The sequence below is a fragment of the Babylonia areolata genome, chromosome 8 (genome assembly GCF_041734735.1).
Source record: "Babylonia areolata isolate BAREFJ2019XMU chromosome 8, ASM4173473v1, whole genome shotgun sequence".
Taxonomy (NCBI): Eukaryota; Metazoa; Mollusca; class Gastropoda; order Neogastropoda; family Buccinidae; genus Babylonia; species Babylonia areolata.
Genome location: NC_134883.1, coordinates 23,344,604 through 23,369,603, shown reverse-complemented (window position 1 = coordinate 23,369,603; position 25,000 = coordinate 23,344,604). Strand labels below are relative to the sequence as shown.

Sequence of the window (25,000 nt, the reverse complement as noted above, 5' to 3'; positions counted from 1 at the left end):
AAAGTTTGTGTGAAAAAGTGGATGCCAATACATATGCATGTGTACATGTGTTCTTTTCTTTCTTTTAAAGTCTTTTCATTTAATTCATGTAGTTATACACAGGTATGTGTAAATATGTGCTGCATAGATTGTGTGTGTGTGTGTGTGTGTGTGTGTGTGTGTGTGTGTGTGTGTGTGTGTGTGTGTGTGTGTGACAGACACAGAGACAGACAGATAAATCATTGTCTAAAGGATTATTAAAAATGTCACATCCCTTGCAATACACTTAAAGTCATGGCAGACATGAAGACTGTTTTCATTTTATTGTGAACAGTAGATACAACATGCAAACACTGTAATGTTCAAATAAAGATAAAATCAGTGCCACTCCACTTTATATTTGAGACCACACATACATGCACGTGTACACACACACACACACACACACACACACACGCACACGCACACACACAGAACATTCTTAATCACAACAGCTCCAAACAGGCAGCATGTTCAGATGACTTCAACATCCGATTCAATCATTTCTACAGGCATACATGCAAGTACACACTGCTGCAATTCCTGACTGCCATACTGTTAAAAAATTTATAATAATTTTTTTTAAAGGCAATACCAATACCAACTGAAAGCACCACTATAAATGATCTGTTCCAATGAATCTTCCTCCATTAAAATTACAAAAACAAAGGCGCCTGAACCATTGTGCAGCCTTAAAAAAGAAGAAGCACATATGAACATGAAACATACAGCATTCTGTAAACCTTCAACAAAGATTATATATCTTTTAACCGAGGTGTATCATCTGATACCCTTCAAAGTCATTTGGAGATTATATATGAATGCTCATCCTGGCCAAGGCTTGATGACTGCTTCCTTGCATAGATTTATATAGTTCTTATTGCTGAATCACAATGCAAATAACGAGAGAACTTCTTATTCTCTTTCTGAACTACTTTGTACACAACTCACATACACAGCAGCATGTTGAGAAGTATCTCAATCTTCTGCATACATCGTATACAACACTGAATGATGGAAATAAAAGCTACATCCCATGTGTGCAAAGATGATTTTGTCCATTCTTTTCTCGCAGGGATGGTGCGTAGAAAACCAGTCTGTGATGCACAGAGGTTTATGCGGTCAACTTTGGAGCACATATGTGATTCTTGAGCATACCTCTGTGAATGTGATGCAAACTGCACCAAGCAGACACCAATTGTTAAAAATCAAGCATCAATGGGTCTTGCTGAAGAAGCCAGCCATACTACTAATAAACAATAATAATGACAGCAATAATAATACTAATAATAATAAGGACAATAATAATAATAATAATAATAATAATAATAATGGCGATAAAATAATATTAGCAGCTCCAACAACAATTACCATCATGATAATAATAAGAAGAAAAAAGTGAAGAAGTAGAAGAAGAAGAAGAAGAATGCTGTTTACAGATTCATTTTACTTTTGCTTCATGGGACACAGTCCTATACCAGATTAATTATCTCCCTTGCACTCCACTCATCACTCCCTGTCCTCTGTTCCATCCCTGATCCAAGTCACAGACCTTTCCAGCGTCAAATGATTATGGAGTTTTATTAGCTGTCTTCTGTTCTTGAGGCCTGAGAGTGAGAATGTGCTTTCTCACAAACATAATCAAAGCAGTAGTATATGCATGAAAACATACACAGCGTCCTTTTTTTTTTTTTTTTTTTTTCAAGACTTCAATCCACATACGTCTTTAAAATGTCAACACAACATGGGCATGTACTTTGCTTTCCTTATACCCATGTGCATACTTGATACACAAATGCCCATATTCCAGATGTATGTATACTTCTTCCAAATGTTGTAGGGGGAATAGGGAGTGGCAGGTGGGATCTTCATAATCTTTATGTTCAAAGTAAACAATGTAAATGCAAATAAATAAATGAATGAATGAATAACAAACGAACAAACAAACAAACAAAATCTAATAAAATAAATAAAATAAGAAAATGTTAAAACAAATACATGATATTCATATGAACCTGCAAAAACTGAATCATAAATAAAACAACAAACAATACCATCCAAAAGGGCAGGCCCGCATCAGAAAGGCATGTGCACTACTCAAAAGGCCCGAGCACCATGCTGAGTTCATGCTTCGATAAAGTACCTGACACATCTCTTCCAGGCATGTGATGTGATGATTAACTGACGGAGAAACTTGACAATAATGGCGATGGAATGTGCCTGTCTTATATTGTGTGTGTACTAAGCAACGAAAGGTCGAAAGCATTACAAGACATTGTGCACAGATTGCATATGAGAACTCCTGTGTCAGCCTGTCACCCCTGTCCATCTCTCATTCAGTGTATTGTATTGTACTGTATCATATCGCATGGAATCGTATTATATTGTATCGTATCATATCGCACTGCATTGTAGTATTACTTTTCATCAGAACAGATTACTCCATTTGAAAACTGGGCTGTTCTCCCTGGGAAGAATGTCACCACAGTGCAGTGTCCGCCTTTTAAAATTTTTTTTCTTTTCATTTTCTTTTTCTTTTGACTTTTCTTTTTTATGTCTACAAGTGTGTCCGTTTTACAACCACAGTGAATTTTTGTACAGATTTTGTCAGGGACATCCCTTTTTATTACTGCAGTTTCTTTTGAAACATGCACTCAGTGCAAACTGCACACGGGACCTTGCTTTATCGACTCATCCGAATGACTGCCACCCAGACCACCACTCAAGGTCCAGTGCAGGGAGGGGGGCAGGGATGAGAATAAATACCCTGGTCTATATACTGGACTCAAACCCATAAGCACTTGCTTCCTTGTGGGGTGTTACCACTAAGCCACCACTTCACTAAAATAACATTATTATCATTAATTTTGTCAATATTATTGGTATAATCAACCACAAACGATATATATTGTATCTCACTTTTATAGAAAATTGCTTTAGTTTGATTAAATTTATCCTAAGCATTTTGCATTCACTTCAAACAGGTCTTGAGATCCCATGGCTTATACATTATAATTCTTGTTTGAGTGAAAGTAGATTTTTGTTCATTCATTCGGACAACCATATTATTACCTGTTCATGTAATTTCCAGTCTCAGATATGCCTTTTCTTTGAAGGATGTATGGACTGGTTTTCTTTGTGTGTGCGGCTGAGTGTTTCTGAGTGAACTGAATGTCAGTTCGCTAGTGTAGATATAGAGTTGACTGATTTTTGTGTGTCTTCACACAGTGTGGCAATGCTATCATACTGCCCATGAAAACTGTTGAAGACAAGGCTGTCACAACACACAAACACACACACACACACACCGACACACCTACATTTTCACACAGATACACATATCACATATTATACCAAACACACGTACCAAATACGTCCTTTAGGCCTATACATTATGCTACTGTGATACAACATCAAGTACACACAAGTATTCACACACACACACAAAAAAACAAAAACAAAAAAACCAAAAAAACACACAAAACACAAACAACAATAACAACAACAACAAAACCCAACTCCAAAAGACAACAGATGTCTGTCTACAGTTCATACCATATGCTGGCATCACAAGCAAGCTGCCACACAGCATGCTGCTATAAAGAAACCTTGCTTCACACACAATGACAATGACAGTATATCATGTACAGCTCTAAATAATCATTGCTGTTATATTTGTCAAGCTTGGTTTACACAGTCTTCACTTTGCCACACACACACTTTGGGCACACACATCATTCATTCTTAACAATTGCTTTCATTATTGTCAAGCTAAATTTTGTCTTGCCCCCTCACCACCTCCCTCCCCCCCTTAGCTTCATTTTCATTTCTTCCCTCCCCCCATCCAGACCCTCTCTTGCAAGTGCAACCCACCCCTCCCAACCTACCCATTCACAATCCCTTCTTTTCCTCCCTTTTTAACAAATGTCAGAGATGTGAACAATATTATGACAGAGGTAATCATTATGTCAGTAACATTTTTGTCAATGTGGATGGCAGACTCTGATATTGTATATCTTAGTATGTACATCACTGCTAATATCAGACAACTGTACATGAATCAATGTGATGAGAAACACAAGATGGTGAAGCAAACAAAACATGTGCATGCACCCACAAACTCACACACACACAAACACACACACTCACATACAGAGCAAACAAAACATGTGCATGCACCCACAAACTCACACACACACAAACACACACACTCACATACAGAGCAAACAACACATGTGCATGCACACACACACACACACACACACACACACACTCTCTCTCTCTCTCTCTCTCTTTCTCTCTCTCTTTCTCATTCAAATCACATGAATAACACACACACATACTCACTCAAATCTCTTGTATGTACACATTTTCACTGTCACAATCACACGTGCACACACACACACACTCACACACACACACACACACACACACACACACACACATACATACAAATTATGTATATACATATTCTCAGTCTCTCAGACACATGCACACTCAACACATGAGATCAGATTCGTAAACTTTAGGGCCCAATGACCTGACTGACTGATATTTTCCCAATCATTACAAATCAACTGATTTTCTTTACATGTATCTCTTCCCAACAAAATGAACATTATAAATTGATTTATGGTGTGCTTGCACAAGCACATAAGCTGTCAGAAAACAAAGGACAATAAAAAGACATGAATTATATGATGAAAAGAAAGAAAAAAAATAATCTCAGATTATGGGCTGGTAAACGCTGACTCTGTTGAATACGTAAGAAAAGAAAAGAAAAGCACAACAACAAAACTCCTCCTCCACAAACTGCATTATTTTGCTTATACAGCACCTCTGAGCAGTGTCATGAGTTAAAAAAAAAAAAAAAAAAATCATCAGCTCTTTCCCTCTGTCTCTACTTCAGCGTAGCTTATATTGACTATCCTGAAACAAACTGTTTCTTTTTCTGTTTCTTCTTTGATTAGGATTATCATACTGAAAGCCAACTGAAAATGTCTATATTCACCAAGAGCTGTAAACAACAGTAATCATTAAACCAAATGCCCTGCTTGAACCAGCTGCACTGTTTTTGTTTTGCTTAGTCCAGGGGCAGCAACTCAGCAGATATTGCTTGTCCAGAAATGCGTCAAGACAGCTCGCTAATTTGTCCATGATGGGTAACAGTTTTCGAGTGACAGGACACTTTCCATCGGTAAAACAAGACATTGTTCGCTCATGTTTATAAACTCTCTTATCCTTTCATTCATGGTCTATTCCTTATAGTTTCTGTTCCCCTGTGAGGTGTGTTGTCACACAGAAACTGTATCAGATAGCACAAATAACACATTCTTATCATATCTGCCTGTGCACTCAATACACACACTCTCTCTCTGTGCCACCAAGCCAAAAGCATTCTTCTAGCTAATCTAAATAAGCCATAATCAAGGCACAAACATGGATTAAGTGGCTAAAACCTTTACATGTATAAAATACTGTTAACCCTTTTCCCTCTATCATGGCTATCCTGCCATCATGATATCACTCAAATAATATTTGGCACTTCATGAAGACATCTCTTGAACATTAACCACTTATGCACACACAGTCACAGTCACCATGCAATCCTCTGTGATATGTACAGGAAAACGCCAGTAAATCATCAGTATAAAAGAATGCAGTCAGAAACCATCATATACAGAGAACATGAAAACCTCGGAGGTCAGAGCTGCTGATGTCTTATTCCAAAGTTGGGCTGACTGACCTATCAACTACTGACAGAGATGATAAAGAAGGCCTACAGATTATTCAGATGACTAAAGGTGATGATAAAAGGCCAATACTACAGACCATTCTGATAACAACTGATGATGGTGAAGGCCTTCAAATATTCAGATGACTGCAAATGATTGTACTGTATTGTATTGTATTGCTCTTTGTCACAACAGGTTTCTCTGTGTGAAATTTAGGCTACTCTTCCAGGGGTAAGTGTGTCACTACAATTAGAGCGCCGCTACTTGTTTTTCTTCTCTCTCTCTCTTTTTTTTTTTTTTTTTGCCTGCAAGTTTATTTGTTTTCCTATCGATGTAGATTTTCCTACAGTATTTTGCCAGGGCAACCATTTTGTTGCTGTGGGTTCTTTTATGCGTGCTAAGTGCATGTTGCACACAGGACCTCAGTTTATCGTCTCACCCAAATGATGATTAAAGGCCTACACTACAGACCATTCAGATGATTACAGATGGTGATGAAAGGCTACACTACAGACCATTCAGAGGAATACAAATTAATGATGAAAGGTCTACACTACAGACCATTCAGATGACTAAAGACATGATGATGAAAGGTTATACTACAGACCAATCAGACGACTACCGATGGTGATGAAAGGCGACACTACAGACCATTCAGTTGACTACAGATGGTGATGAAAGGCTATACTACAGACCATTCAGATGACAAAAGACATTATGAAAGGCTACACAACAGACCATTCAGATACACAGGACCATGAAAGCCTACGGATGACTACAGTTTCAAATGGAGGCCTCGCATCTCCCTTCACTTGACTCCGTTCTGGTTGTTACTGATCAGAGCGAACGCCTGCTGAACCACCTGCCTGGCCTCAGTGCAGTTCATGATGGAGTCCTCAAAGGGTGGGGTTGCCACAGGAAACAGCTCCCCAGCCATCCCCTCCAGGCTTAGGGCCGTGAACTCCCCGTCCAAGCAGAAGCTGTTTCGATCTCCAGCCTCCATGGACAGAGGGCGCCCACTGCCCGCTCCGATGGAGGAGGAGCGACACCTGACCAGGTAGAGGTCTCCGTCAGCGCTGTCATAGGACAGATCCAGGATGTCGGCCGAGGAATTGGAGCTGAGGCTGCTGACGCTGAGTCGCTTGCGCGTGTCGTCCAGCAGCGAGTTCCTGTTGGCAGAGTTCTTCAGGATGCCCTTGCGGCGGGGAACAACCTTGGTGAGGTCAAGGTCCACCGGGCACGTGCACACAGCGCCAGGAGGTGGGGTGTCTGGCACACACACCCTGCTGCAATGGCTGGCAGGAGCGGGTGGCAAGTGGCAGCTTCCCTCACCTGGAGTCTGGCTGTTGGGACCAAAGGACATGCTGGCGGGGGGACAGCGACCATCATCCACAGAGATGCCCGGCCCTCCACCAGAAGCGGTGAGGGATGGGGTGCTGGAAGAAGTGATGGGGACACAGCCATAGTGGATAGGGCAAGGACTTGCTGTGGAAGCAGCTGATAAACCTCCACTGTTGTGGGGGGCTGACAATGATGTTTTGGCACTGACGGAATCTGATGCGAGATCTCTGAAAGCTGTGCTGTAAGGGGATGGCCTGGTCACTGAAGGCATGGAGGGCAGAGGGTGGGAAGGGACAGAGGGGAGGAAAGTGCTGCTGACACCATCGTCTTCCCCAGGCCTGTGACTGACGTCCTCACCCATGATGCAACAGCCACTGTCCCCTCCTGAAAACTTACCTTTGCGTTTCAAGATGCCCCGTTTGGGCTTCCTGTCCGAGTCAAAGACACTTGCGACCCTGTCACTGTCCAGCGACCCAGACTTGCTGTCAGGACCAGGGTTCAGCGCCTGCTCTCTGTCCCTCAGTTCTGGCTCCGCATCATGGAGCCTGAGGGAATCTGTATCATGGACCCTGAGGGAATCTGTACACGGAGAACGGTTATCCACAACAGCACAGGCGTGGTCAGCGTTGTCCACCCTGGCAGTCATTCCGTGGAAGATGACAGGGGAGCTGTCCACCTTCACAGGCTGAAGGTTAGCATTGCTGTCCGCCGAGGGGGCAGTGGGCCCTGACGTCCAGCCGATACCTGGCCCAATGCCTTGAGATGACGACATCAGCAGTGTGTCCGCACCTTCACAGCCGGCTGAGGACGGCTGACAGCCTGCACTGTTCAACACCTGACCATCACCAGTGGTGGTCCTGGCCACCTTCTTACTGCTGCGAGCCCCAGGCACACGATGGAGACCTGCTGGAGGCTGCTGCACACTCACGTCCACTTCACTGCCACCAGACAACACCACACTCGGCTGCTGGCTGGGGGTGCCACCTCCAACCTCCAGGTCACAGGAAGAGCTGTGTGTGCGGTGGGAAGTGCGACCTGTGGGCTGCAGCGTGGGATCATAGCAGCGTCCATCAGGGGTCTGCTCGTGACCCAGGTTGACCCACCAGTGGTTCAGTATGTCCCACATAGTGGCGCGGCGAGCAGGGGTTACTGTCAGCATGTGACGGATCAGGCCTGCTGCTCCTGTGACAAACATAGGCACCTGTTACATCACACAGTCCTCTCAGCCCTGTCACATCACACAGACATGTCACATCACAGACCTGCTACATCGCACACATCTGTTACAACATAGACCTGTTACAGTGCACAGACCTGTTATAGCACACATATGTGTAACAACACATTGTCCTGATAAATCTGGGATCTGTTACATCACACAAACACACACACACACACCTGTTACATCATACACATAGTTGTTACAGCACAAAGACCTGTTACATCACACACACACTCGTTACAGAATACAGACTTGTTACATCACATTGCCCTGTTAAAGCACAGGCTGCACGAAATTATGAATGCAAAAGTAGTGGGTTTTAATTCTCTGCACTTTCAAAACCATAGGCAATGAATGCAAGCTGACTCAAACAATATTCAGTGAACTTTGTATTTATTCTTTTATTGATTAATTGATTCAATGGCCTATTTATGTAGCAACTATCTTATGGTAATGTGGGAAAGAAACAAGATAAAATAAAAGATAAATACAAAGATGAGGAATGAAAAGAAGGGAATAATAAAGTCAGATAAAGAGTAAGTAACACCCAATAACATGTTGCAACTGACAGTTTATTTGTGAGGGTTATTCCCACCCCCCCAACCCCCTCATCTCCCCCATCCCACCTTCAGTTACTCACAGTTATGAGTTACACGCAAGTCTAGAAAGAATCTTTTGTTTTCTTTTTTTTCTTAAATGTGTTCGTGTGCATGTGCATGTGAGTGTTCACTTGAGTGCTTGTCCGTTTTATGTGCTCTATATGTGGCTTTCTTCATTGGCCAAACTGCAAGTTACTCCCCTTTGCCCATTTACTTTTGATAGCTTGATAAATTGATATGTCAGAGAAAAACTGACAGGTAAGAGAAAGTGAGGTGCGAGGGGGAGGTGAGCTGAGGAGTGGAGGCAAGAGAAGAAAAATATATACTCTTCACCCCACCTCACAAACACAACTACTTGAATCCCCAGTGAAACAGTATTCAAAGCACTTACATATTATGTGGGGAATATGGGGCGTGGGTTTAGGGGTGGAAGGGGGCCCGGGGGGAGTGGGGGGTGGGGGTGGGGTGGGTGTGGGTGGGTGGGGGGATTGGAGGAGGTAGTTTCATTTTAATAATGATGTAATTCCAAGTCAAAAGTAAACCAGTGTGAGAAACAATTGAGTGTTTATGTGTAAGTGTATGTTCATGTGTATGTGTGTGTATGTGTGCATGTGAGGGCATGTGTATGTGCTGAAGTCTTTTAAAGCATGCATGAGTGTGTGTGTGTTTGTGCGTGTGTGTGTGTGTGTGTGTGTGTGTGTGTGTGTGTGTGTGTGTGTGTGTGTGTGTGTGTGTGTGTGTGTGTACTAACCACAGGGTTGTGCTGGCTCGGCGTAGAGGCCCTCAGAGATCTGCTGGCGAAGAACCTTGACATTGGAGCTCTCAAAAGGCATGGCGCCATAGGCCAGAGTGTACAGCACCACACCCAAACTCCACACATCCACCTGGAAAGACACACAGTTTCAGTATTTTCAGTTTGCGCAATTTCTGTTTCTGTATTAGTTTAGATAATCTATGTTTTAGTTTACACAGATTCAGTTTTATTTTGGACAGTTTCTGTTACAGTTTACATAGTTTTCTGTTTCAGTTTACACAGTTTCTGTTTCAGTTTACAGTATCAAGGAGAGTAACTGATGACTGATCCAGATACATTACATCAAATCCGATTTGAAGAAAAAAAGATAAAAAAAAGAAGGAAAAATAACCGAGAAGAGGGAGGGGGTTGGGGGGGTGGGGGGGGGGGGGGGGGGGAGAACGAAGCTGATGCCTGACCTACACAGAGACAACATGCTGGTCAGGTCCTGAAAGCGTACCAGTTTGTTTCAATCAAGGGGAGGGGGGGGGGGGGAATGTGAAAAAATGTGTGTGTGTGTGTGTGTGTGTGTGAAAACCGTGAAAAAATTCCACACAGTAACATACAAGAATGTTACGTACATACACATCACACATGTATACTTTTGTCTGTTGTCAAATATCGAGAAACAACATCAAGAACAGCTTGAAAAAAACAACAAAAAACAAAAACACTGCACAAAAAATGCCACCTGTTAACCTGTTATTTGCCCATCTGTTCACCTGTTATTTGCTGAATTTCTGATCGACAGATAGTTCTGAAGAAGTGATTGCACTGACTGACATGTCTTTTTTTTGTCTTTTTTTCCCCCCCAAAACACAATTATAATTTTCATTTTCTTGAGTTTTTAAATTTACATATATTTTTAAAAAAAGAAGAAAAAGAGATGCCCACATGTGCACAGATCTGTCTGTTTTCCAGCCCAATTTTGTCTTTGGATGTATCATATACATACAGTGATACACCCGATCTATCTTAGTATCTATATACCTTCCTATCACTCAATCCATCTGTGTTTCATGCATTGAGTACATGTGTGTGTATTGTGTGTGTGTGTGTGTGTGTACACAGAAACATGCCTTTTCATATAAACCCATGCATACACCACACATGAAGCACATATACACACTCATCCAACCTCCTCCTAACTTTAAAGGAAATATCTTGTTTTTTCTTTTGCTGCAAAGGGTCACCAACCTTTCTCCCCTCCCCTTTCTCTCCCCTCCATCCCCCCTCCTCCCCATCAAGTGACATGCCCCCGGGGGCACTGTGTCTCTATCGTCAAGGGGAGGACCGAACTGTCTCTCTCCAGTGACAGCAGTCTTCCTGACACCTGACTGCGCCTCAAGGCATGACAGGCTCGAGTCCAACTGTGGTTTGCCCACTGAGATGTGTGTATTTATATATATATATATATATATATACACACACACACACACACACATATATATATATATATATATATATATATATATATACTGTTTCTGGTTAGTAATGAAGGCCAATGGGTGTGCCCACCACCGCCCATCTCAAAGGGCAGGTCAGGTCAGGTCAGGTCAGGCCGTTCTTTACTTCTTCCCTTCATTCTGCGTTTCTTCGTGGGCTGCAAACTCCCATATTCACTTGTATACATGTCACAAAGGGGCTTTTATTATGTGTATGGCCATTTTCACCCTGCCATACTGGCAAGCCATGGCAGAATGAGTTAGGGGTTGGACTTTTGATCCATTGTCCACCAGTGCTCAGGGTCCGTTTTGGCAAGGTGTTGTGTCCTTGGGAAACACAGTTGACTGGAACTGAACCTAGGACTATCAGATTTAAAGTCCAATGTTTTAATCATTTATCTAAAACAGTTCCACAGAATGTGAAAGAATTTGAGAGAGAAAGACAGACAGACAGACAGACACACAGAGAGAGACAGAGAGAGAGAAGGAGACAGAGGGACAGAAAGAGACAGAGAGACAGTGCCAGGCAGAGACAGAACTCCAAATTTTAATGTAAGGTCACCAACCTGTACACATCTGTTTACACATGTTGTATACATACACATATATATACCAAACCTGAGATGAATACAGAGAGAGACGTGTGTGTGTGTGTGTGTGTGTGTACCCGTCTATGTGAAGCATTACATTTTCTTAAAGTTAATTGCCATTAATTACCATTACAAGCAAAACTATGCACACTTAATTGTGAAAAAAATTAACTGCCAATCCAACTTCATGTATTCCAATTAGATCTTGCACTGTGATAAGCATTTTTATTTCTAAGTGTCTTATCATTTACTGCACTTTTATCCTATCAGATTCTGTGTTGCATTCAAAGACGTTATGTCAATATTCTTATGCATTGCCTTTTTTCAGCAATTGTGCTGTTAATTTCTTATCCACAGACAGTATTTCATCATAATGTACCTTGCATCTGGTCTGCAAATGTAAACTGATAGAGAAGAAGTTGGCGGTTTTTTTTTTCTTCTCTATTTCTGATTTTTTTTATATTTCATGATTTCTTCTTTCCTTTAATCTCTCTCTGCCATCTCAGTACAGTCTAGCCGAAGCTTTGTCGAATGACACAGGTCAAGTCAGACTACACCCCAAAAGAAGGGAAGCCAGTAACTGCAGAAAGATTGATGACAGCTTGGTGAAGCAGGAATGAATAAGGACCACTGGTGTCCCCACACGACCCCTTAAACTCTCTCCCTCTGCCAACACGCTGGGTCGGTCACCGATATTGCTGTCGGTTTGTATCCAGCAGCAGTTAGCCCCTTTTCATCTGGCTTATCTCTAAGGGGGCTGTCAGCCTGTTTGATTTCCCTCGAAGCCACATACCTTCTGACCCCAGCTAATGGTTTGTGTGCACCCACATGCTTGCTGTGAGGGGCTCGGTTTCGTAAGAGTGTGTGTGTTGGTTGTTGAGTTCTGTACTAAGCTCACTATACACTCTGAGCAGGTTGTTAATTAAATAAGTCTGGAAAATTTTATGTGGAATGTGTGTGTAAAAATGTGTGTGTGTGTGTGTGTGTGTGTGTGTGTGTGTGTGTGTGTGTATCTGTTTATCTTTTAAAAAAAATAAATAAATAAACTGGGAAATATAACACTGGTTTATGGGCTGACCTATGGCTGCTGGTGATGTTGTTTTTTTTCTTTCTACTGTGAACAGGCAGTAGAACTTAGGGTAAACCTTGTTTGCATTATATTACTTTTTACCACAACAGATTTCTCTGTGTGAAATCTGGGCTTGGGAGAGCTTGTCATTGCAATTAAGTGCCACTCTTCATAACTTCCTTTTTTCTGTCTGCAAGTGTATTTGTTCCACCATCAAGGAGGATTTTCCTCCGTGATTTTGCCATGGACAACACTTTTGTAAGTATGAACTGTTTTTTTGGTTGTTGTTTTTTCATGTGCTTAGTGCGCACTTAACAGAGGACCTTAGTTTATATTCTCATTCAGATGAATACCACTCAAGATTAAGCGGATGGGGGGGAGGGGGGGGGGGAATAAAAATCCTTGTCTTGTATGTGGGACTCAAACCCCGGACACTAAGTAAGACACTTCCTAGGCAGGGGCCGGCATTACCACTACTCCACCTGTATGAGGTACATGAGATAAAGAGCAGAGATTGGGTATTTAGTTCACAGATGATGGCATTTGATGGTTTGTAATACACACACACACACACACACGCGCGCGCGCGCGCGCGCATACAGATATAGACAGACAGATAGATAGATACAATAAGATACATATGTATTCTTAAAAGAAGAAGGACCTCTGGGCTGACCTGCGGCTGTTGGTGATAGTTCTTTTTTGTCTCCCTACACAATGTGGACAGTCAGTAGATACAAGGAGAACGTGGTGTTGGAGACAGGGCATGGAAGAATGTGGGGGGTGGATGGGGGAGGAAGTGGGGGGTGGAGGGGGGCAGGTGCCATGTAAGTCACACAGGTGGTCATACATCAGCCATGCCAGCCTGTGTAGGTGTGTTTGGGGGTTGGGAGAGGATGAGTCAGACTTGTGTTGCTGGCTGACAACAACATGGATACACTACCACACTTTTTTTGTTTTTTCCAGCTCCCTCACAGACGTAGCTCACCTGAGTTCCATCTACAACCTTTTTTTTGTTGTTGTTGTTGTTTTTATTACCAAACTCTCTCTCTCTCTCTCCCTCTGGTTCTCTCTGCTTCTCCTGCCTCTCTCAAGGAATGTGGTTAGTTGTTTATCTCTTAGCCTGTCTGCCATCCATCTCTTTGTCCCTTTCATTCTCAAAGGCAAACACACACACACACACACACACACACACACACACACACACATGCACATACACACACACACACACATGCACACTTGCATGTAGGCGCATGCATACACACACACATGTGTGCACACATACACTCGCACACTACCCATCCACCTCTCCCTCCTCAAACACTCTCTCTCTCCCCTTTCTATTTAAGTATATCCCATGAAATGTTCAAAGTGATCATGAATCATTACTGTAAGAGTTCTGATCTGAGTACATGTACACATTAAGGAGGCTCTGGTGTTTTAGCTGGTTTGTCTGGAAAATCAGAAAACTCTCCATCCATTAATCCTCACTGAATGTCAGACTTGTTTTGTGACAAATTCTTTGATTGATTACAGGATTTTATCTTATTACATTTTTTTAAAATAACCTTTTATTTTGAGCATTATATTCAGACATATAGGAAAGCTGCTAAACTGTTGTTGGAGTTTTATACTTTAAATTGGAGTCTCATAATGGTACTGTTTACTTGTACATAATTCTTTGAAATGAACGACTGGTATAATAATGACAAAAATAATTACATATATTCAAACAGTGGCTAAATAAACTTCTTCTTGTTGTAACCCACCTAGCTGCAAACAGTGTTCTGAACTGTGCACCTTAACAGTCCCAATGCACTCAAAAAGCTCAAAGCACTATCAGGTTGTGAGTGTTCTAAAACACTGTGTGAGTACACATGGCCTGACCAGCAGTTCTGCTGGCCAACGCAAACAATGTATCAACTGAGTCTGATAGATGTCAGCTGCGAAAACACAGGCTGTTGACCATGGTGAAAGTAAGATAACGTCCTATACCTCCCTGCTCAGTGACATCTCTCTTTCTTTACCCTCCCCCCTCACATCCCCCCCACCCCCCACACACACACTCTGTCCTCCCCCCCACACTCCAATCCCCCCACCCTACGACAACCCCTCTCCCTATCCTCCCATTTCCAGGACGTACTCCACCCCTTTCAACAATGAAACTTTCACAACACCAAGAAGTCCCTCACATTGAGTGAACTGACCCTAAGGGACACAAGCCAGCAGGACAGTCCACTCAACTCTTACCTCCATCCATCCCTAATCCCCTTTCCTGTCCAAATATAACATGTACATCACGTTTCATTCCCATTCAATACCAGTGCATTTCTCTACCCTGGCAAAAGAGGTTGGGCAAGGGAGGGATTTTCTCTCTATAAATGTATGTATATATATGTATATATATCATATGTGTGCGTATGTGTGTGTGTAGTAGTAGTAGTAGGCCTCCTTCGGTCATGGCTGACCATGGATAGAGTATATCCGACCTAATGTCTAATTGGGCTGTCTACTTGGACCAAGCAGCGTCGCCTGTGACTGTAGAGACCGATGCGAGAGAGACAGTCTCTGTCACAGCAGTCACATGTGTAAGCTGATGCTGGTCTGTTGGCTGCCGTCCCTTTTCTGCGAGCTTGCTTTTCTGCTGCAGTAGCTGACAATTTGTCATCACCAATCCGTAGCTGATTCTTGAGAGTGCTTCTCCATCTGTTGCGGTCATCTGCAAGGTCCTCCCAGGACTCAGTGTTGATCTCAAGTGCCTTCATGTCACGTTTGCAAACGTCTTTGTATCTCAGCTGTGGGTGGCCGAAGCTTCTCTGCCCTGTGGAGAGCTCTCCATAAAGGATGTCTTTTGGGATGCGACCATCTTCCATGTGGCGAACGTGGCCCAGCCAGCGCAGCCGACGCTGTCTCAGCATGGTATACATAGTCTGGAGGCCAGCGCAAGTCAGGACTTCGGTGTTTGTCACCTTGTCTTGCCAGGAGATGCCGAGTATGCGCTGTAGGCTTCTCAGGTGGAAGGTATTGAGCCTTTTCTCCTGACGAGCATGTGTGGTCCACGCCTCACTGCCATACAGCACGGTGCTGAGGACGCAGGCGTTGTATACAGCCATCTTTGTCTTCGTGGTCAGCTTGGGATTTGTCCACACTCTTTGTGTGAGGTGGGCTAGCGTTGTGGCTGCCTTTCCAATCCTCTTGTCGATCTCGGTGTCAAGGGAGAGGTTGTCGGTGATGGTGGACCCAAGGTAAGTGAATTGATGGATGGCTTCAAGCTCATAGTCATCAATTGTGATGGCTGGAGGAGATGGTGTGTCTTGGCCTAGGTCATTTGTCTTCTTGAGACTGATGGTCAGGCCGGAATCTTTGCAGGCCTGGGAAAAGCGGTCCATTAGTGACTGCAAGTCCCGCTGGGTGTAGGTCACAACTGCGGCATCGTCAGCAAAGAGCATGTCTCTGATGAGGGCTTCGCGGACTTTTGTCCTTGCTCTGAGGTGGGTGAGATTGAAGAGCCTGCCATCTGATCTGGTCTGCAGGTAGATCCCTTCTTGCGCTGTGCTGAACGCATGTCTCAGGAGAAGAGCAAAGAAGATTCCAAATAAGGTGGGGGTGAGGACACAGCCTTGTTTGACACTGCTGCGTACATCGAAGGGCTTGGAGAGGTTACCATTAAACTGCACCGTCCCTTTCATGTTGGAGTGGAAGGACTCAATCAAGCTGTGCAGTTTGGGGGGGCAGCCGATCTTTCGAAGAGCCCTGAAAAGGCCGTCTCTGCTGACTAGGTCAAAGGCCTTGGTGTGGTCAATGAGTGCGACATACAGGGGCATCCTCTGCTCTCTGCACTTCTCCTGGATTTGGCGAAGGGAGAAGATCATGTCTACCGTGGATCTCTCTGCTCGGAAATCGCACTGTGATTCTGGGTAAACACGTGTGGCCAGTTTCTGCAGGCGAATTAGGAGGACCCAAGGACAGACTTTACCTACAATGCTGAGAAGTGAGATGCCTCTGTAGTTGTTGCAGTTGCTCCTTTCACCCTTGTTTTGTATGGACGGATATAAGCCTGGGCAATGTAATATGGAAGACAGGCTGTTGCCCATGCAGCTTGTCCCCCCTCTCCACCTCGCTGACAGATCCAAAGGAACAGCAAGGCTGTTACATTTTGGTGCCAAAGCGGCCGCAGTAGCTGCCGGAAAGTGACAAAGTTTGCCATCCAACTGCCTTAGGGGCCCCACACCAGATTTTCTGTCAGGGTTTACTCCCTTAGCTAGGTGGCCGCAGGCAGCTCTCCAGAGCTGGCGTCCTTTGATGGGTCATTTAATTCCACCAGGGTGTCTAGCCACCCTCCTCACCATCCTCCTGAGAGGACTGGTGGGGGTGCTGGTTTAGTCGCCAGCAATTTGACCCTGTGACAGGTAGTACTGGGATCCAGGTTACCAGAAGCAGATATATCTATCTGACCTGACGTGTGTGTACGTACAGACAATATATACATGTTTGTGTGTCCCATAGATGTAGATTGGACCTATATACATCTGTGTGTGTGTGTGTGTGTGTGTGTCTGTGTGACCGTGTGACTGAAGTCTGACTGAATGATATAGGTAACAAATAAGCCCTAAAGGCAGATCTCAGCCAGCTCTACTTAGCTAGGCAGCCGGTTATGAAAATAACTTGGTCTTAAGAGTGTCTTAGATATATACATACATATATATCTCACAGAGTCACTCTAACTCTTAATAGTAAACCTAAAGATATAAAAAAAATTTAAATGGATGCGAGACCACAAGTCTAAAGGGCTTGCTAGATGATACATATGCTATTAAAGAGTGAATAATAAAATTCGAGCTCAGATGTCTTCGTTTTCCAAAAATAAGTAGAAAATGCACAAAAACCAGTCTTGGTTTAACTTGTAACCTTTGAAACTTGGGTTGGGTGGTGGTTTTATACATTTATGATTATGATTATACATATGTTATATCATTATATATTACTATTATATCTTATACACATATATTAGTCTTTATCACATATCTAGTACCTGTTTTTACTGTTTTTATTTTATTCAACAGCCAGAAAACTGCACTTGTGACTGCTGCTATTTTCAGTTGCTTTGAAGACTTTAGCAGTCGAAGTACACAACTTCTCTCCCAAGTGGGTTCATAGTTTTTATCTCTTGTTTTTGTATCCTGTTGTGAAAGAACCAAGGCTGTCACACACACACACACCCCCCTTTTTTTTTTCTTTTTTTTTTTTTTTTAAATACCTTATAGACTACATGCTAAGAATGATTTTCCACTCAAACTCTGGAGAAAGGGAGAAATCAAGATCCAAAGCCTGACCCTCAGGGATATTGTATTGGCAGATAAATGTCTTTACCATTCTGCCATCTTCCTCCTTATCAACCCTACTTGTCTATGTTGTTGACTCATGGCCCAGTTTTCCTATTTACAGATAATGAAGTTATTGTGCTCTAATCTTAGATATGAAATACCTCAGGCCCGTGGTAAGGTCTGCCGTTGACGATTTCTGGGGAAGCATAGAGAGGACTGCCACAGAAGGTGTTGAGGGTCTGGTCATAGCTGAAGTAGTTTGCAAGGCCAAAGTCAGCAATCTGAAATCGTTCATGTCAGTCAATAAATCATAGTTCATACCCACTCACACTGTCTGCCATCTCAAGCTACAGATCTGAACCAGATCAATCAATCAACGATTCATTTCAGCACGGAATGAGTTATATGAATCTGGAGAAAAAAATCAGTCAATTTAAAAACAAATAAAAAAGGAAAGAATCAGAATCTATTAAAGTGCACACACACACACACACACACACACACACACGTGCACACGCATTCTATTCATCAAAACGTTTCAGGGGCTTCTCACCTTGACATTGCCCTCACTGTCCAGAATGATGTTTTCCAGTTTCAGATCTCGATGGACTATGGAATTCTGCAGTCAATCAATCAGTCAGTCTGTTAATGAATTTGACCAACTTTTCAATAAAAATCATTCAGTCTACTAATGGATTCAATCAACTTTTCAATTAAAAAAAAAAAAATCAATGTATCAGCTTGTAACATGGACTCATCAATGTATGAACATACATGCACACACTGTATAAAGTATATAATTCTACAAAAAAGTACACACACACACACACACACACACACACATAGAGACTCACACACAAACACACACACACACACACACTCTCTCTCTCTCCCTCTTACCTTCACACATAGTACAAATTCATGTGTGTGCGCACGCACACACACAAACACACACCCACGCACACATTCTTACAAAGAAACATGTATACACACACATATGCACACACTCACACACACAGAGTTTCAGTTTCTCAATGAGTCGCCACTGCATTAGGATAAATTTATGTACGCTACACCACATCTGCTAGGCAGATGCCTGACAGGAGCATAACCCAACGTGCTTGTCAAGCCTAAAGTGCATGCATATAAATGTGTGTACATATCAGTGTGGATTTCATTTACAGAATTTGCCATGGCTTCATTTTCCGTGCGCCAAGCACATGCTGCATACAAAACCTTGGTTTAACGTCTCATCCGAATGACTTGTGACTAAGTTTGATTTTCCAGTCAAACTTGGAAGAAAGGGTGAGAGCAGGATTCAAACCCAGACCCTCACAAATACTGTATTGGCAGTGTCTTAATCATTCTGCCACCTTGTTACACACACACACACAAGGAGTCATATCTGTTAATTCAGGAAGTACCGACTGAAATTACCACGAGTGTTGTGAGAAAGATTATCATAACTGCTGCATCACATTCATATTCTGATCACATGATCATAAGGTGAAAATGAACTCTGGCTGTGCAATCTGTCAATGGTTGGAACACATGCAATAAAATGATGGGTGTTACACCATGTCTATTTATAACTATAAGCGTCCATAAATTTCAAGTCGTGTCCCTGGGGGCCTGAACGAAAAATTGTGCTGGTCCCCTCTCTCTTTCTCTCTCTCTCTCTGCCTCTCCCTTTTAAATGCACAGATACATATATACGCACTTACACACACAGACAACACACACACACACACAGACACACACACATGCACACAAACACACATTCACACACAGGATGTAAGCCACAAGTAGACTGGAAGTTAAAGACAGATACAGAGAGACGGAGAGGCAGGAGCTGTTTGTAAGGTGCAGGGTGGGGGTTGCCTTGAGTCCACAGGCATGTTGCATGTATGAATATGATTATGATGCTAGTTTGCACACATGTGTGTCAGCACTTGCACATATGCTATAACACTCTGCTGCATACAGCTCTACATGCAAGGGTGTGAGAATGGCTAGATTCGTATATAATAATGAACACAGGTGTTTGCATGCTGCATGAATGTGCATATGTAGCCTATGTGTGTGCATGATGTGCAGTATATGAGTGTGTATGTTTGTATGTGATGTGCATGTGTGAGTGTGTGTGTGTGTGTGTGTTTGTGTGGTGTGTGTGTGTGTGGGGGTGGGGGTGGGGGTGGGGGGGTATTTGTATGTTTGTGTGTTATGTGTGCATATGTGAGTGCTCACATGCATGTATATCTCTGTGTGTGTTTGCATATGTGCATGCATTCATGTGCATGTATGTGTGCATGTTTGCATGCATACATGAGCATATGCACATGTTTGTGTACATGTAAGTATATGTGTGTATACGTATGTGTGCAAATATGTGTGTGCACTTGTTTGAATGTGATCGCGCACGTGAGTGTGTGTGTGTGTACTCTCACGGATGCGTTTTCAAAAGCATTAGTTCTCTGCATACAGACGCATGAGTAAGAGCCTGACATTATATACCCTCCCTCTCACCCTACTCTCTCTCTCTCTCTCTCTTTCCCAAGAGCCCTACACTTGATCTCTTCCCTCTCACCATACCCTCTGTCTGAGTCTGAGTCTCTCTCTCTCTCACCCCATCTCTCCCTCTCTCCACTCTCGCTGTCTACCTGGTGCATGTAGTGGACAGCGGAGACGATCTGCCTGAAGAGTCGCCGCGTGCTGGGTTCAGACATGTGGCGGTGGGTGTTGAGGTGGTCGTACAGCTCCCCGCCCAGCGCGCAGTCCATCACCAGCACGATGCGGTCCTTCTTCTCGAACACTGACAACCAAAAAAACAGACAACAATGAATAAATAAACCATCGACCTATAATGACAGAAAGAGACAGAAAGGGGATGGAGAGTGGGGGCACAGAGAGAGAGAGAGAGAGAGAGAGAATGACAATGATGAGTTTTAATGCCCTCAGCAGTAATTATGCTATAAACAATATGTAAACCACCACAAAAAAAACCAACAAAAAACAACTATATATCTATCTACCTATCCACACACACACACACACAACAGTAACAAAAAGGAAGGAACCTCAATGAAACATTGAAGTACAAATTCCGTTATGTGGAATAAAAAAAACAACAAAAAACAAAACAAAAAAAACAAAAACAAAAAAACAACAACAAAAAAACCACGTTGTACTGCATTGTGTATTCTTGTTTGTTGTTGTTGTTTTTCATCATCAGTACTATCATTACTATTATTGCAATGAGCTGTGTTTTGGTGCGGTATCTTGTTTTATCTTGGTGTGGTGTTGTGTTGTGTTATGCTGTGCCGTTTTCTCAAAACAACAACGGCACTAAGTGACTAACTTATCCTCACTATAACAATAAGAGGCGAAGCTAGAAGAATAAATGGGGAATGCGGAATGGCTGGGTGATAGGAAGATGAGAGGTGAGGGTGAGGATCAGAAGAGGGGGTGGGGGTGGGGGCTAGAACGGCATGTGATGAATAATGGAGAGGTAAGGAAAGAGAAGGAACGTGGGGACGGGGGAAGAGAGGGTGGAGGAGGAGGAACTGAACGAAATAAATGGAGTAACAACACCGGCAGGGTCAGCACTGACTCAGCAGACCTGTTCTCAGGTCACACAACCCGTTTGTTGTTGTGGTCAGCGGTGGAGAAGGACAGAAAAGAGAAAAAGAAAATACTCTCTCTCTCTTTCTTTCTGTGTGTGTGTGTGTGTGGGGGGGGGGGGGGGGGGGGGGGGGGGGGGGGGGTGCGTGCGCGCGCGCGCGCGCGTATGTGTTTGTGTGTGAAAAGCTCTGGAAGCGTGAAAACATATGGAAAATGTCACTGAGCGAGCTGATCAACAATCACTTCTCTCTCTCTATTGACCTTTCTTGAACCCTCCTCCCCTGTCACCCTCAACGCCTCTAGCCCTCCCCTTACCCTGCCCTCTCCTCTTTTTCCCGCTCGCCGAAAAACATATTACGAAAGGAAAGAATCTCAAACATTCCCTCCCAAGTCACTGACGGACCGACGACCCCCTGACCTATGTGGACACCACCACCAGCTGAGATCGGCAGAAGTTCAGGTCCTCCCCACCCCCACTCACTGCTCTGTATGCGCGTGTGCGCGCGTGTGTGTATGAATGTGTGTGCGCACGCGCGTGTGTGTGTGGTCCTGAGCTTTAAATAGGTGTTAGCAGCTCAATGGTGTGTGTGTGTCTGTGAAAGAGAGAGAGAGAGAGAGAGAGAGAGAGAGAGTGTGTGTGGTGTGGTGTGTGTTTGTGTGTCAGTGCGTGCGTGCGTGTGTGTATGAATAAGCGCATACGTGTGCGTGCATGTGTGTGTGTGTGTGTGTGCGCGCGCGTGTATGTGTGTGTGTGTGTGTGTGTTTTCTGTGTGTTGTGTGCTGCCGACTGACTGCCCACTGTCGAAACTCGCTAAACCCTCTGACTGCTGCTGCTGAAGAGTACACTCGCTCTTCAATGATGGGCTGTCGTGATGATGGGCTGTCGCCTCCCCGACATGAGACAGAGCTGACGATTCGGGCGGCCATGGCAGAATCGATTGTGCTTTGGACTTGCCCAGTGTTCACCAGTTATGTGGGTTTCGAGACCCTTCTTCGGCATGGTGTTCGTGTCTTTGGGAAAGGTACTTTAATCCGATTTTCCTTACCTCACCCAGATGTGAATGGGTAACCTGACTGCGGCTGAGGACGATTAGTTGACTGACATGGATACTTATATAGTGCCCATCCTCGGTCGGAGACCAAGCTCTAAGCGCTTTACAAACTCGGGGTCATTTGCACAACAGGCTGCCGCCTACCTCGGTAAAGCCGACTGACGACTGCCATTGGGCGCTCATCATTCGTTTCCTGTGTCATTCAATCAGATTTCAGGCACACACACATACACACTCAGACAGACATGTAACATTTTACGTGTACGACCGTTTTGTTTATTTATCTGCGCAAAAATTATTTAATTTTATTTGAAACTGCGGAAGGAGAGGACTGGGCCCCGCCTTTTTTTTTTTTATACACTGTGGATATTTCACAGCCCCGGTGGCCGTATAAGGCCATGGGACCTTACACCCTTTAACCCTAACGGTTCGATCTAAGGATTATCAGTCCCAATTCTTTCTCTTGACGTCTTCCTCTATGGCACTGTATTACTTTTGTTCGGCAAAATAAATCACACCGCTAGAAAAAAAACAAAAAAAAAACAACAACAAAAAAACCCAAACAAACAAACAAACAAACAAACAACAACAACAACAAAAACCCCACAAAAGGTATATCAGCAGCGAAATACCACTCCAAACGCATGCCACACTAATCTCTTTTTCACCTTGGTCCAGCGGTCGAGGGGACTGTGAGACCTGTACGTTTTAAGAGGTGAGGGGCAGGTGAGGGGGGAGGGGGGAGGGGAGTAGGGGAGTGGGGAAGAGGAAGGGGTTGTTACTGTCCAGACAAACAACGGCCACAGCCCCGTTTTCCAGTGATTGGGTTTGTGGTTACTCTTGTGACCAGAAATGTCTCCGGCGACGGCTGCGGTCAAAGGTCGGGAGACCAGCTCATGTCAACATGCCACCTTTGGTGGGTTTTTTTGTTTTTGTTTTTTGTTTGTTTGTTTGTTTGTTTTTGTTTTTTGTTTTTGTTTCATTAGCCTAATGGTCACGGTTATCTTCTTTTTTTGTTGATCAACACCCTTTTCCTATTTTTCTCCCTCGCGCATGCGCGCACTCACATTCACAAACAAGCACGCACTCAGAGACGCGTGCACATGCGTGTAGGACACACAATGACAGTTTCGATTTCAGTTTCAAGGAGGTGTCAAAGCGTGCGGACTGATTCACATAATATATATATATATATATATATATATATATATATATATATATATATATATATATAAGAGCAGATGCCTGACCTTCTCATGAACCCAACGTGCTTGATCAGTCTATGAGAGCTGCCATATGTTTGTGTAAAACATTCACATAAAACAAAACTAAATAATTAGTCCAGACAAAACTGGGGGGGGGGGGGGGGGGGTAGTGAACACAAACACGTGCATACATACAAACACACACGAGCGCGCGCGCGCGCGCGCACACACACACACACACAACACATACACACTCAACACAAATATGCACGCACGCACGCGTGCGCCCGCACACACATAAATACACGCGCGAGCGCGCACGCGACAAACACACACACACACAATTTCATACTCAGAGCTGTGGCAGTCTTGGCGTTGGATCAAGGAAGGCGGACTGACGTCTTACATAAGGTCCCAAAGTTGAGTCACACATTTTTTCCCTTCCACTACCGACACTCCCTAAATCCCCCACCCCTTTCCCCCATTCGTTTCCCCCATTTTTACATGGCCTTAAGTTGTACTTTTGAGCAGGTCAAAAAAATAAATCGAGGTCCAGTGTGCCAGCATGGTACATTCAGCACGACGCATACACACACACACACACACACACTGGCAAGCTGGAATAGTAGCGGCTCCTTGCTTCCAGACCAAGCATTGTCTTGAGACACTGTGCACTTCTCACCATTATCTTTATATACCCATGTACTGCGATAAATCAATCACTTGAAGACCACGAATATATATTTAAAAAAAATAAATAAATAAATCGCATCGACAGAATGACACGAGCTACGAAGAAAACGATCGGTCCCCAAATTAGACACGTGCTGATTGGCCCAGACACCGAGGTGGGGAGGAGCGGGGGTGGGAGGTGGGGGTGTGGGGGGAGGGTGTGCCGGTGACATCCGGACTGGTTGGCCAGAAACGCTTAATTAAACAGTTATTGAGTTGTTTGGCTAGCTGCAAGTACGTGACCAAATAAAATC

The 25,000-nt window shown here is 43.7% G+C and overlaps 1 protein-coding gene across 1 annotated transcript in view; it reads right to left on the bottom strand.

Annotated features, from left to right (window-relative positions):
* Positions 1-3,906: 3,906 nt before the first annotated feature.
* The window catches only part of LOC143284666 (uncharacterized), a 35,587-nt gene continuing 14,493 nt past the window's right edge, over positions 3,907-25,000 (bottom strand). The window contains exons 3-7 of the mRNA XM_076591581.1: positions 20,797-20,948; positions 18,690-18,755; positions 18,298-18,417; positions 9,667-9,799; positions 3,907-8,276 (exon numbers count right to left, since the gene is read on the bottom strand). Coding sequence (XP_076447696.1) covers positions 6,562-8,276; positions 9,667-9,799; positions 18,298-18,417; positions 18,690-18,755; positions 20,797-20,948 — 2,186 coding nt within the window. The 3' untranslated portion in view covers positions 3,907-6,561. The remainder of the gene's footprint in view (positions 8,277-9,666; positions 9,800-18,297; positions 18,418-18,689; positions 18,756-20,796; positions 20,949-25,000) is intronic.